The 14744-nt window shown below is 46.1% G+C and overlaps 1 protein-coding gene across 2 annotated transcripts; it reads left to right on the plus strand.

Annotated features, from left to right (window-relative positions):
* The first annotated feature begins 384 nt into the window (after window positions 1–384).
* Window positions 385–11946, plus strand: LOC147749148 (inhibin beta C chain-like). Of its 2 annotated transcripts, none has more exons than XM_086966605.1 (3): window positions 385–864; window positions 1017–2792; window positions 9296–11946. In XM_086966605.1, exons 2-3 carry the CDS (start codon window positions 2366–2368, stop codon window positions 10030–10032), a joined length of 1164 nt encoding a protein of 387 aa, XP_086822731.1. In that variant the 5' UTR covers window positions 385–864; window positions 1017–2365; the 3' UTR covers window positions 10033–11946. The 2 variants fall into 2 exon arrangements, with proteins under 2 accessions (XP_086822731.1, XP_086822727.1); XM_086966601.1 differs by lacking the exon at window positions 385–864 and having other exon boundaries at window positions 950–1806; window positions 1865–2792.
* The last annotated feature ends 2798 nt before the right edge of the window (window positions 11947–14744 follow it).

The following is a 14744-nucleotide window of genomic DNA, read 5'->3' on the forward strand; positions in this document are numbered from 1 at the left end:
GAAAGTAGCAGTAGTCTGCGGTGCCTTAAATAATACATAAAAATATAGAGTGCTAGTACTATCCACAGTACCTGTTTGCTCTTTAAAAGTGACCATCAGATGGCCTGCAACAGTGGTGAGAAGAAGTGCAGGAACTTACAATATCAACTTAAAGAAGTGCGGGTGGTAGTACCTGCCCATTCAAAGCACTAGTTTCCTGCTACAGGAGGTAGGCAGCGGATTACAAATGAGCAGCGGGGCGCGTTGGGCGACTGTCGCCGTGTCTTGCCGGGAAAGGTGGACTTCGACCGTTGCATTCCCTGTTGGACACTTGGCTCCGGGTGTGTGCGCGCGAGCCCGCGCACGTGAAAACAATAAATGCAATTCCACACTGGGAATTTCATCATATCACGTTTGCCACTGTCCTGCACCTGCACCTGCTTCCACCGAGGAGGAGGGGAGGGGGGGAGGTTGGGGGGGGGGGGGGGGCTGTCCCAGTTTTACCAAGTCCCAGTCTCCGCCCCTTCTCCGTGCAGGAGTGAACTTTTGCAGGCGGGCTCACTAAGAGCGGGAAGAACCGCAGCTGCACCGAGATGGGCTGGGGCGGGAGGGGGGACGTGGGGGAGGAGACAAGTGCTAGGGACACGACCCAGGTGCCAGGCAGAAGGAAAGGGATTGCTGGCACCCGAGTGCACAGGCAGCGCCCACTGGGCACTATAAAGGGGGCACCTGGGAGAGTCTACAAGAGATGCACACTTTGCCCTGGGCGGTCAGAGAGACTCCCTGAGCAACCGAGTCTCGGTCAGGTTGGAGACCCCCTTGCAAAGAATATCAGGAACTCGGGCGACAGCCCAAGCGCATCCTGTCAGAATTCCGCGCACTTTAGTCAGGAATATTCCGGGGACGACGAGGGCTGGTGATGCACGCAGCGCTTCCCGGTTAATTCTTCGCACTTAAATCCGACGGCAGCCTGAAAAGAATATCAGGAACTCGGGCGACAGCCCAAGCGCATCCTGTCAGAATTCCGCGCACTTTAGTCAGGAATATTCCGGGGACGACGAGGGCTGGTGATGCACGCAGCGCTTCCCGGTTAATTCTTCGCACTTAAATCCGACGGCAGCCTGACACATGACTGCTAAAGCCCGGCCTGTGCTTATTTAAGGGCGGCAGGTGCCGGGTGCGCGAGCTGACAGAAGAACCGGGAGCCTGGGAGAAGCGGCGCGAGCGCGGCGGAAGCAGGACACTCGTCACACGTCCCCGGTGAGCGCCCTCGCCCTGTCTACTGCCCGTAAGAGCTCTTCATCCGACTTACAATCATCACGACGACTGGTCCTTTCATAGCCATAAGAATGGACTGCCCTATCCCCAACGAGAGCTCATCCATCTCTTGCCTGTGAGAACTGCTCTATCGATTCTCAATGAGAACTTTCTCCATTGCCATGAAACTCTTTATTTGAAACCCTATAGGAGTTAATTGACGAACCTAACCAGAAACCATAATTCTATTGCCCGAAGAATTAACTGTTCTTTTCCCAATAAGATCTCAGCAGTGTACTGCCTGCTAGAACTCTTTGTTATATTCCCATTGAGACTACACATCGTTCCCTTCCCCATAAAAACTCATTGCTTCATTTCTCACGAAGAACTTATTGTTTTATTTCCAACAAGAGCGAATTGCTTCAAGAACTCATTGCTCCAGGTAGTCATTGTTCCCTTCCCAAGAAGAACACATTGCTCCAAGAAGTAATTGTTCCGTTCCAAAGAACGCATTGTTCCCTTCCCAAGAAGAACTGATTGCTCCAAGAAGTCATTATCCCTTCCCAAGAAGTCATTGTTCCGTTCCCAAGAACTCATAGTTCCTTTCCCAATAACACGTTGCTTCAAGAACTCATTGCTCCAAGAAGTCATTGTTCCCTTCCCAAGAATAACCGATTGCTCCAAGAAGTCATTGTTCCTTTCCCAAGAACACCTTGCTCCAAGAAGTCATTGTTCCCTTCTCAAGAACACACTGTTCCCTTCCCAACAACAGGTTGCTCCAAGAATTCATTGTTCCCTTCCCAACAAGAACACATTGCTCCAAGAACTCATTGTTCTAAGAACTCATTGTGCCATTCCCAAGAAGTAGTTGTTCCTATTCCAAGAACAAGTCATTGTTCCTTTGCCAAAAAGAAACTCATTGTTCTAAGAACTCATTGTGCCACCCCAAGAAGAATTCATTGTTCCATTCACAAGAAGAAGTCATTGTTTCATTCCCAAAAAGAACTCATAGTGCCATTCCAAAGTTTTACATATTCTTACATTCTCAAGAAGAATTAATTGTTGTTTGGCTCATAATAGCTTATTATTCATCTTTCAAGCTAAAGAAATCGGTGTACATTGGTTGGCCATGGCATTCTGCCGAATTCACCAATTTACTGAAGAATGGCAGTGCAAGGGGGCGTGGCTTTGCCTTTTGCTGCTGGTGACACTCTCCACTGCTCACGGTGCCGCAACAAGAGAAGAGGAGCCAGAGAATTCGGAAGAGGTGGTGGGCATGGAGAAGAAAGCTGGGTGCCCAACATGCGGGGTGCCCTCAACTATTGCACCTGAGGCAGAGCGGCAGATCCTAACAGAGCTAGCCAAGCTGCAGATTCTAAGCAAGCTGCACTTGAAGGAGCGACCCAACATCACCCACCCGGTACCACGCATGGCCGTGGCCAACGCTCTACGGAGGCTGCACCCAGGCAAGCCTAACCTAGATGGGCTATTGGGCACCTCGACAGGGGATGGACAAGACGAGCAGGAATACGAGATCATCAGCTTTGCAGAGTCAGGTGAGTTATTTCAATGGGTTACTAATTTAAACAGCATTTCATCCTCAAAGGGCAACTATTGTGCCCATTTACCAAACCTTACTACAGTTAATATAAAGAGTAGAGCCATAATCACTTCTGTGGCAGAACAGCTAGATCTTACATACTGGATCTGATAAAGTTATGCTTGCTTTTACTTTAGGTTGTGTATTTATATGTTATGTTTTCTCAAATATGTAAGGTCAACAAGCTGCACAGATGTCAAAAATATGCAACCCCTATTTATTGATTTTTGGTGGGAGTAAATGGTATGCCCCCCTCCTCTCGCTTGCCCATTTGGAAGTATTTCTGGTCCCTAAAGTTGGGTCTAGCGACCCGTTGCGGCTGATTTTAGGGAGCATATGATAGGAAGGGTCTGAATCGCAGGTAGGGGTTGGCATAACTGGTGTCACTCTCTCTAGCATAATTACTCATAATTATCACAAAATAACCCATAATTATGCGTAACTGTGTGAAAAGCGTAATCCAGCATTTGCCTTCCTTTTTTTTGAGAAAATGCACCTTCATGTCCAACATGGCCTAGAGGTTGCATATTGCGCTAAGAAACCAGCACTAAATGCTACAGGGCACGAACTACAGTAGCCAGCAACGGCTCACTCTCCCTTAGTTCATTGTTCCTGTGCTCCTGCGGTAGGATTTTTGCCCCAAATTACTCTTAATTACTCAAGCTGGAGTAATAGTATAATTTCAGTAATTTCACATCACATGAGTAATAGTCATTTAAACGTATATTGAAATAATAACCAACAGTTGTTGCGTTCTTCTCTAAATTAGACAAACATTGCCATCATGTGGCAGCCTGTCATAAGTGCCAGTGCTGACAATTATGTGCCGGTACCGAGCACCAGAAACCACTGGCTCAAATTAACCACTGGCGTCAGATCAGTACCGTGCCAGACTTAAACAGAGGAAAATTGCATTCTAACTATGCTTTCCACTTGACCACAATGTGCGTACCCCAAATCACCTCTCCCCACTCTGGCTCGATTCCATTACCGGCCAACAACGGGAGGACTTAGGCATTCTGGTTCCACTGCTAGTAGTTCAGCAATGGAACTTGCAAACAACGTTTGACGTGCTTGACTCTGTCCCAATCCTATCGAAGTTTCAGTGAAAATGTAACTAAATGAATGCCAGACTGCGCGTTATACAAACCAGTTTGATGCGTAAGGATCGGTTTAGAATGCATCATACTGAACTGAGTCTCTGTTTGAATAATACATTTTTCTAGTACCCGGCTCAAAGGTACACGTTTTATTAACCCCCAAATAGCTGAAAAAATGAAACAGGACATGTTTAACCTCTCTGTGGAAGTTATCTTCATAGCTACCGAAAGTGTAAGGGCAGGATGACTTCTTAATGGCACGTGGACGCCCTCCCACTTCCTTATTGCCCATCACAGACCCAACATCCGAGTTCTGATACAATTGCGCCATCGAATGACAGGAAGTTGCATTGCATCATTGGATATATATTGAACATTCATACAGCACGTACGCCGTAAAATTAATTTATTTGATCGCAATGCTACATACAATATGCAATTGCTGAGTTGTGGTCTCACTGCAAATGTGGCTGTTTAGGCAGAGCAGGTGGTCCAAGACCACACTCAGAATGACCCCTCCCTCTCTCGAAGGCCTTGCCCCATCTCTCATTATTAATTTGTACAATTTAGAAGCCTCAAATGTGAACCCGTTGCTAGGGAAGAGGGTGACAAAACACCCTTTATCCTGTGGTGCCAGTCCCCCGAACCAGCCTGCCTGTTATAAACATGAACAGGAACACACCCTTCAGTAATGGTCCCTTCTTTCTTCTTCTACTTTCAGTACTAGTCCCTTAAAACATAAGGCATCAAGGGCAGTTATATATTATTTTTCAACCGAGTTATGATCTTACGAGTGAGTCAGTGGCCTATTGCAGAAGCAGAAAACGCGCCTAGAACTGTTTTTAAAATAGTAAATTCTTTCCAAAATCCCACAGCTGGTAAACAATCCACCCCGTCATCACAGCGGTTCTTCGACAACTTGACGGCCTTTTTTCATGAAAAGGTCAACAATATTTGCTCTAAGTTTAAATACACCAAGAACACTGACTCATCTAAGTCAGCTCTAGTACCACATTCTCTTTGCATTGACCCTCAGCTATTTTGGAGGAGATATATCTAACTGATTCAGAAATTATCATTCAAAAAGGTAGATTTAGTTCCTCGTTGGATGTCTGTCCTCACATTTTGTTGCGAGACATCAACTTCCTAAACCTACAGATTATCTCTGTTTAAGTTGTCCCTGGACTCTAGCTCTGTGGCCACTAGCTGGAAAAAGGCACTGGTGTTACCAATTGCAAAAAAGCTAATATTGATCAACTAAATCAGGGTAACTATAGATCCATCTCCTTACTCTCTGACTTAGGTAAAATGTTACAGTCCTTGGTCAACTGCCAGATCACAAAGTTTATCGTAAACAACAATTTCTTACATCCATTGTAATCCGGCTTCTGTACTAGTGTCAGTACAGAATCAGCCCTTTCAGAGGCAATGGATTTCATTAAAACTAGGCTTGATCTTGGAAAAAAATCTATAGCTCTTTAGTAATACTACTCGACTTGTCTGCCTTTTTCGATACTGTGTCTCACGACATATTATTGCAGCCGTCGGAAAAGGCTGGTATACTCTGCACTGTCTGGAACTGGATAACATCCTTCCTTTCTGGAAGAAAACAAGCAATCTACTTACCTCCCTACACCTCTGGATATAGGGGAGTGAATTGTGACATTCCTCAAGGATCGGCTGTCAGCCCAACTCTATTTAACATCTGTACGGCTCCCCCTTGACTCCATTGTACAATCTTGGGGCTTTAACGTTGTGTCTTCTGCAGATGACACTCAGCTAATGTATGCTTTCAACCAGCTGGATAACTCAATTACAGCCAACTTCCAGGACTGCCTTCTGGCAGAAGTTGAGTGGATGCGCAACAGCTGCCTCTGCCTCAACTCGGATAAATATGAGATACTGGTATTTGGTAGCCCTTCTCCTATTGACATAACCAGAATATGGCCTACTGAGCTGCGTTAACCTCCTGCCCCCACATATGTTGCAACAAATCTGAGGGTAAAAATAGACACTGCCCTTTTATACAAAACCCAGGTCAAGTCTACAGCCAGAGTCGGTTTACCTTTACTGACGTATTTTATTAAATACTTTTAAACTCCTGCCAGAGGACACTCGAAATGAAATTGTACATGCCCTAATTACATCATGATTGGACTACACCAATGTCCTTCTCCCTGGGACACCACAGGATTTGATCAACAGATTACAGTGGGTACATGATGTGGCTGCTTGATTGGCACTGAACATTATTAAACGAATCTCCATTCAACAAGGTTTGAAAGCTCTACACTGGCTATTGATCAGCCAGAGAATACAATTCAAAGCCCTTATGATCACCTACAGAGTTTTACATCTCATGGGCCAAGCTTGTATTCAGGATAAGATTAAAAAGTATCAACCCCTAGAACCCATCGCTCTGCTAGTCTAAATCTCTTGGGCATCCCTAGGGTGCATAGAGAGAGAGCTGATGGTACATCCTACTCTTTTCTAGCTCCCAACATGTGTAATTCTCTTCCAGAACATCTTCGGTGTATTTCCTCCAAGTCAGCTTTCAAGGCTCTGCTGAAGGCACACTTCTTCAAAGAAATATAACCCAGGCTTTCTGTTCCTTTAGAGACCCTGCTGCTCAGTAGGAGACTCAGGTCCTTCAAATGTAAATCAAATCAGATTTGAAAAGCATGGCTAAAACATGTAAGGATATCCAGGTGATGAGGATGGTACTGCGGAGGCTTAGTTTAACAGCCAGGTCATCACATCAGCGAGGGTGAGGTCCAGAGGTGAAGAGGGAGGTCGTTCCAGGCCTTAGCTGCGCGTTAGGAGACAAAGTGGCCTCTGCTGTGGCTTCTACGTATGCGAGGGGTGTGAGCAAGGGTAAAGGAGTTGGAGCGCAGAAGTCTGGTGAGTTGGTGGAAGTTCAGGCTGTGGTTGATGTATGCCGGTCTTTGGTTGTGACTGTATGTGGCCTGACGCCAAAGGCGTATAAATTTATACATTAAATGAATAGCACAATAACACCCGATGCATTTCGGGGCATAAGCCCCTTCGTCAGGGGTCTTGTTATTGCTAGTATTGAATACTCCTATCCATTGTTGAGCATTTTACAAATGTATTCTGATCCTCCCTTCGGTATACAAAGTCTGTTGTTTTCTTAAAGGTGATTCTAGTTCGTTTTATCTGCAGGGTTTCAGTTATAGCTTGACCCCTTGTTCGTGAATGAATTGCGCCTGCGGGTTCTCGTGTTGAGCAGGTCCCGCTATGTGTTTTTTAATGGCACGATATGCGCGACGTGAATCTCCTATCAGTTTCCCGGGAAGCAGAAGCATCAACGCTCCGCCTGAGCTTTGTTGTAAGCTCAGGCGGAGCGTTGATGCTTCTGCTTCCCGGGAAACTGATAGGAGATTCACGTCGCGCATATCGTGCCATTAAAAAACGCATAGCGGGACCTGCTCAACACGAGAACCCGCAGGCGCAATTCATTCACGAACAAGGGGTCAAGCTATAACTGAAACCCTGCAGATAAAACGAACTAGAATCACCTTTAAGAAAACAACAGACTTTGTATACCGAAGGGAGGATCAGAATACATTTGTAAAATGCTCAACAATGGATAGGAGTATTCAATACTAGCAATAAAAAGACCCCTGACGAAGGGGCTGATGCCCCGAAATGCATCGGGTGTTATTGTGCTATTCATTTAATGTATAAATTTATACTTTTGTTGTCGTAAATGTGAAACCTATCTGATAATGTAAAAAAAGAAATTCTTCATGATGGTTGAAATGTAATGAACTTTTATGATTAAGCATATTTGATAAAAGTGTATGAAACTTGTCAAAAGGAGTATTCAATTTTTGTAGGGCGTGTTAGAGTCCTGACGGCCTTTGGCGTCAGGCCACATACAGTGATTACGTTAGTGTGCAGGCACTAATCTAACACAGCACACCTACCGCTCAACTTTTTGAAGATAATTACACACATAGAGTGCAGCACCCCCTACATACATTGTGGTCCTTGGTTGTGCACAACTTTCTAGGTTTGGATCAACATCTTCAAGTGGCATCTCTTCTGAATGGGGAGACAGTGGTACTTCCTTCCCCTCATCAGCTTACTGCTGGGACGTCCTGGTTGGAGCAGCTGTCGCGCTTTATAAACATGCCTCATTCATTTATTCATTCATATAGGGCACACTTTGGAATGAATTGCTACTAGGCTTTAGGAAGATTTAACACCTTGACCGCTGCGTGAATTCCGCCACTGTGCTGGTGATTTATTGAGTGGGCGGAGTTCGGACGGCCTTCGGCCATCCTCCGCACATGCCCACTGTGACATCGGACAGCCGGGGTGCCGTCTGACGCATGGAAGGGGTTAAGGTCTTGATCAGGTGCAAGGTGTTAGATGGAGTGCACTGAAGAGCTAGTGCCATAGTTGCACTTATACCAGTGCTAGCTTTTTACACTGGCCATCAGTGCCAGTTTCTCACACTGCCTGACAGCACAAGGTTCTCAAACTGCTTGCCGGTGCCAGCATCTCATTCACACTGCTGCCAATGAAAACTTCTCACACTTCCCCCAGTAACAGCCTTTCACACTCCCACCGGTGTCACCTTTTTATGCTGTCTGTCAGTACCAGCTCCATATTTAAAGTGTCCGCCAGTGCAAGATACCCACACTGAGAACTGGAGCAAGCGTCCCACACTGATTGTCAGTGCCAACTCGTAAGTCACCATTGCGAGCCTCATAACTTGCCTACCAGCTGCAAGTTCTCACACTGCCTGTTAGCTGCAGCTCCCCTGTCACGCTACCACCAATTAACACTTATCACACTGCCGCTTCAGCATCTCACATGCCCACCAGTGCCAGTGTCTCACACTTAACAGTGCCAGCTCCCAAATCCCGATGCCCACTTTGGCAAACTACCCATGCTGACAACCGGGGCCAGCTTCTTTTTCTGCCCACTAGGGCCAGTTCCACAGTCACACTGCCATCTATTCAAGCATCCAACACTGCTCACCACTGCCAGCTTATCATAATGCCCAAAGGAGGCTGCTCCTCAGTTGAGCTGCGCACCAGTGCCAGCTTCCCAGTTTCACTGCCCACAACTCCCAGTTACACTGTCTACCAGTTCTAGTTCCACATACTGTCCACAAGGGCCAGCTTTTCAAACTACCCACCAGTGGGAATTAAGTTTGCTTTGGTTCAGTAAAATACAGTTCAGAAGCCATGCTCCTTAAGTCATTGTGTTCTCCACAAACAAGGGTAGCCATTTTGTATCTAGTATATCCAGTATTCTGGGTGATATTGCTTATGAAAAACTTACACCAAATTGTGATAATTGTTCCTTCTTTCCCCTTTTGCAGATTTCTCAAATATTGCCAACACCAAAATGAACTTCCAGTTCAACCGTGACCGAACACAGGACGTGCACATCCTCCATTCACACCTATGGCTTTACTTCAAGTCGCAGCGAGGTGGCCCTTTCAACCTTACTGCCCAGGTGTATCTGAGCCGCCCAGGCCAACAGCGAAGTCTAGTGTCCAAGAGGCAGCTGGATGTGACATGGGGTAGCTGGCACACTTTTGCCCTTACACCTGCCCTTCAGGCCTTCTTTGATCAGGAGGAAAGGACTTTGCAGTTGGAGCTGGAGTGTGAGGGGAGACAGTGCCCAGGGCTGAATGCCAGCGAAGCTCACCAACCATTTCTGGTGGCCCAGGCCAGGGTACGGGATGCAGAGCATCACGTGGCAAAGCGCAGCCTCACCTGTGACAAGAACTCAAAGCTGTGCTGCCGCAAGGACTACTATGTGGACTTCAAAGACATTGGCTGGAATGACTGGATCATTAAACCGGAGGGCTACCAGATCAACTACTGCATGGGTCTCTGCCCTATGCACCTTGCCGGCGCTCCTGGCATGGCAGCCTCCTTCCACACCACCGTCCTCAACCTCATCAAAGCCAACAACATTAACACTTCCACCACCTCATGCTGTGTGCCTACCAAGCATAGGCCGCTATCCATGCTGTACTATGACAAGAACCACAACATTGTCAAGATGGATATCCCCAACATGATTGTGGAGGCATGTGGGTGCAGCTGAAGGTGTCCAGCTGATCCTTGATGACTTGAGCCTTTTACAGTAGTAGAGCGAGAAGATGTTTGGCCTCGCTTTAGTGGCAGACAGGCCAAAAGAGACAGAGATATATTGAAATGGTCACTGCTGCCACAGAGAATCTGTATTAGAAGAAGACTCAGAGACACTTGAACATGTTCGTCTGCTTAAGTGTCTCCTGGCCTTCATGCTCCTGGCGGTAGACATTCTATGACATGCCGCTGTTGGAAATGTGGGCCTGCTTTTGGGGAGCCTATGCAGGGGTGCAGCTGCTCTTTTGGGGTCCTAGATTAGGCGCACCTCTCCTCTACTGACAGCCAGTGCAAACGATCAGCAAGAAAAGTGTCAAATGGCTGCTGGGATTGAGTGTTATCCAAAGACACTGTATGCTACTGAAGTGGCGAGAGGGGACAAAGGTTGGCAAGTGAAGGCCATATAGCCCCTGAAGTAGCTAATGCCAAAGGCACCTTATATGAGGAATGGACTCTCAGAGGGGAACACTGACAGCCTTGTGTCTGGGTTTAGGAGTACATTTTAGGTTAGCTCTGCCTCAGAATAGAGATTGTACCAAAAGACTTTGGGAGGACAGTGTGATTGGAGCGCCCGCATTAGAGTACACTCTGGGCACCCAGTGACAAGTTGCCGCCTTCCTGAGCCATGTTTACTAGCAACCAAAAAGGAAGAGAGAATGAGAGTAAAACTCACTGCACACGAAGCACTTTACGACTAAAGATTTGTAATTGAGGATCTCGTATCACAAGGAAGATACATGTGCCCATATTGATAGAATCGGGCACGTGCCAATGACACTGCTTGGAGGCAAACAAGATACGGGTACCTGTAGTTTCATGTAATAAGACAGAGTAGAGGCCAATGAAGGGCAGTGAACTATAGACTGTAGGCAAATACAGATAGTTCAAGAACGATAGCATTTTCACCTGTGGATGTCGTTGTAGAATGATAGAGTATGTGCCATTGGAGGATCTTGTGTTAAGTTCCAGGAAGGACCATAGAGGAAGGACTAATGGTGGTCCATAGAGAATGAAATATTGCAAATGGCCACTATAGATCTTTGTAAAAAGATAGTTCAGTGGCCAGTTGAGGTCCCTGTAGACTAGAGCAACAACAATGAAAGCTCTTTGGCAACCATCGAATAAGACCTAATCAAGGCCCTAGGGGAACAATAGAGTGCTATTGACCAAAGAAGGTCCCTGGAAGAAGGAAGGAGTACTATCCAAGTACTCTTCCAGGATTTTAACAGCTGTGAAGCGAAACATACACCATAATGTGACCTACTCAACCCCTTTGCATTCCATAGGATCACCCTAAACATATTCACCGACCATGCCAGTGGCAGCAAAGGGATCATGTTTGCTGAGAGTTACAAAGGCACGCTCTTAAAAGGGGGGCCACATTAAGGGTCACAGAAAGGTTTGTTTTACACTTGAAGAAATGTAGTAACAAGAGCTCGATCTCTAAAGAGTGAGGTCTGGTACATAAATGAGAAAAAGAACTCTAAACATGCAATTGTTGGCCTATATGGTTTAGATAAGCACCCTGTACAATGACATGCACTTTTTAATGGTGGCACCCTTGCTCACAGAACCAAAAGTACCAAGGTACTTAGTGGGTCCTGTGAGGATATGGCAGACTGGAAAACGGAATGAGAATAATAATAATATTTATTGACCAAAGCAAAACAAAGCCAACCCAGAGTTTGGTCAGGCATACAATGATGTATGTTAAACAATGGGTCCAAATGGCGAAACCTTACGGTCCAGTTGCTGTTGCTGCACTGGACACTCTTTTGTACTTGGTTTTGAAGGCATAAACTTGTTTGTAATGTTATTTTATATTTTATTACGCCGAGATATGGAATAAACGAATTATTTTTTGAAGAAATGGTGTAAACGAAAAGTCATCTTCAAGCACAGACTCTCTTAAGTGTTAAAGATGGGAGGTGTTGCAAGTGAATGATGCAGAATGGACCGGCTTGAACTATGCCAGGATGTTGAATGTGCAATAGGTTTTAACTGGTATGCACAGAGGTGCCAAAGAAAGAGAATGAGCGTGGAGTGAGTGTTTCTGCAGCATTGCTTCACGACCATGAGGTGAATAGCGACCAGCAGCGCTCGACCCATTAGGACAGAGGAGTGTCACCCCACCCCCTGCTGCCAGTGCAGCAAAAGTGACAAATAAAATGGTAATAAAATGAATTGCCATTTTATTTTTCACTGCTCCCAGTCCAAGAAGTGTTTGGGAGAGGGGCTGCTGCTGACTGGTAGCAGGGGAGTGCTGCTCACTTCAGTTTACACTGCACATGTCTCTTTGGCCGGCTATCTTGCAACAGCCAGTATAAACCTCTCCACCTAGCAGTCTTAGACAGCTGAGTGGAGGGTAGACACAGGCCCCTTGTGCCTGCTGGAGCATCGAGGTAGCCAGCTCCAGCCAATCCAGGCTTCTCTCATGCTGCTCATCTGCAGCATGAAAGCAGTACCGGAATTTGGAGAGAGAAAATAGCTGAGGCTCGAGGACGATTAGCGTTGACTGCAATCAAGACAAGAAAGGTAAGTTTGGTTTTCTTTTTTTTTTACCCTTTACGCCCTTTGACAGGCACTGTGAGAAACTCGCATTGCCTTCAGCCTTAATTCCAGAGCGCTCAGTCACGGTCCATTATAAAATCTGTTAATGAGCCATGATTGAGAACTTTGGAATGTGAGCAGAAAGGTGTTGTGATTTATCACAGTGCCTGCCACTGGGTCTGGTACTGGCTCGACGACCCTCCACTTTTGAGGGTCACAGAACGCCACTAATCAGTGACTTCTGGATATAAACTCCCTGGATGATCATCTGCTTGAGGCAGAATTGTCCAACTGCTGACAAGTGAAGAAGAGGGTGAGGCATGAAAAGTGAAGAAGACGAGTGAAGAAGTGGGGAGAGGATGTGGCTTTAAGGTTAGCGCTGCCTAATTTGGAATTGGGGAGCCAGGTTCGAGTGTCTGCTCGGCTCAACATCCTGGGATTCTGGGCAAATCCCCATTATTCCCAGTATCTCTTTATTGCTTTTCTTGTATAATCAACCAGGATTCAGGACAAATAAATTAATCTGCCCGTGCTTAAAAAATATAAATTTTTCCATGTGCAATATAACTACTGGTGCTCATGTAAAGCGCTCCAATACTTTTGGGTCGAGTTCCTGGTAAATAAAACAGCATAAAATGGGTGTGACTGCACTGGCCTGGTTTCTACACAATTTAGAGTCATGGGTGAGAATAAGATGCTAACTTCGATAGCAGTCTTTCTAATGGATACATAACCTTCTTACAAATTCTTCAGACCTGAAGTGGACGATTTCTCAGCAATTCCAATTGACTCGCACTAGGTGGCACTGTGCCCTCTTGTAACATGGGATCATTTAAAGTCATTACTTGATGAAGTGGACCCATAATGGGGCCAACCAGAACTACTGACATTTGTTCCCCCTAAGACGAAAAAGACGACGGTGCAAAGAAAATACTAATTTTGTCAGAAAGAATAGGTCTGAATAGGTTCAATGCTCTTAGCAAGCATGGAGGCTGGAAGGCTATGGAGAAGCTGATGAAACATTTCATATCCAGCAGAACGAATGTTACAGAAGATAGGTAACTTATTATTCAAAAGGATATTCCTTCCTGGGCATGCCTCGTCATCAACAACCCCTAAAGCAACATTTTATAACAATGCGAGTCTGAGGCAGCTGTCTGAGCCAAATAGTTCCCAAAATGTATTGCCCGGAAACGACGACTCGTTCACTGCATCTGAATCACGGCAATAATGCTTCATGGGCGTCTGCAGAGAGGACCAGGGACCCATTTTACAAGTTGTGAGGACTAGCACGGCATACAGTAGAGCCCACATCATGGCGTTTCATCTTTTGCTGTAGGTCTTTGTTCATTAACGAGCCCCGCTTCTTGGGGCTCTGCATGACCCATCCTGAAACTGGTGGCTGCTAGAGAACAATCCGCCCCCTCTTTGGGCTGGAAGATCCGATGATGGGTTGCTCATCAACCTGAAAGCTACTGGTTCCCTCGAGAAAGACGCTCTGAGCTCTCAGGGGTCTATCAGGTGAAAATACTTCTCTGTCTTTGGCCGGTGGGGAGCTGGAAAGAAAGCTGACACCGGAATCTACCGAGAGAGGGATAGAGAAAGACAAGCTCAGGGAAAGTCTGTCTCATTTTATGGCATTTACTTGAAAAGTCTTATGTAGAGGGTTGAGGGAAATAGCCCACCCTTCTCCCCTACCATTCCAACGGACGTGGCAGCAACAAAAGAAATATGTAACTGTCAGGTTTCTCAGGCAGCAAAAATAACCACACTGAAATGGAGGCTCTATGAGACAGTAAGACTGTGTCCCGCATGGGAACTAAAAAGGTGGTGAGGGATATGAGTTCAGGAGCCCTTTCATAATCTGGTCATGATGGGCAGGAGAAGCAAAGAGTATACTCAGGGAGAAATACCTGCCGGATATCATTTTGTCGAACTTGTGATGAGGTACTTTCATGCTAATACGATGGAAAAGGGCACACCTTGAGCGCTGGTGGCCGACAATGGATCAAAACGTACATCTGGCTACAAACTGGGAAAAAACGGGGAAATAAATCCATCTGGTTGGGTTGACGCTGGAGAACATGGGTGGAACTACCAGGCCCATGTCCAGAACCT

This window comes from Lissotriton vulgaris, chromosome 1_1 (assembly GCF_964263255.1).
Source record: "Lissotriton vulgaris chromosome 1_1, aLisVul1.2, whole genome shotgun sequence".
NCBI lineage: Eukaryota > Metazoa > Chordata > Amphibia > Caudata > Salamandridae > Lissotriton > Lissotriton vulgaris.

Excerpts from the sequence above, each read along its gene's own strand:
- LOC147749148 (XM_086966605.1), top strand. The coding sequence starts at position 2,366 with ATGGCATTCTGCCGAATTCACCAATTTACTGAAGAATGGCAGTGCAAG. Across the intron at positions 2,793-9,295 it reads CATCAGCTTTGCAGAGTCAG|ATTTCTCAAATATTGCCAAC; the intron begins GTGAGTTATTTC and ends CCCCTTTTGCAG.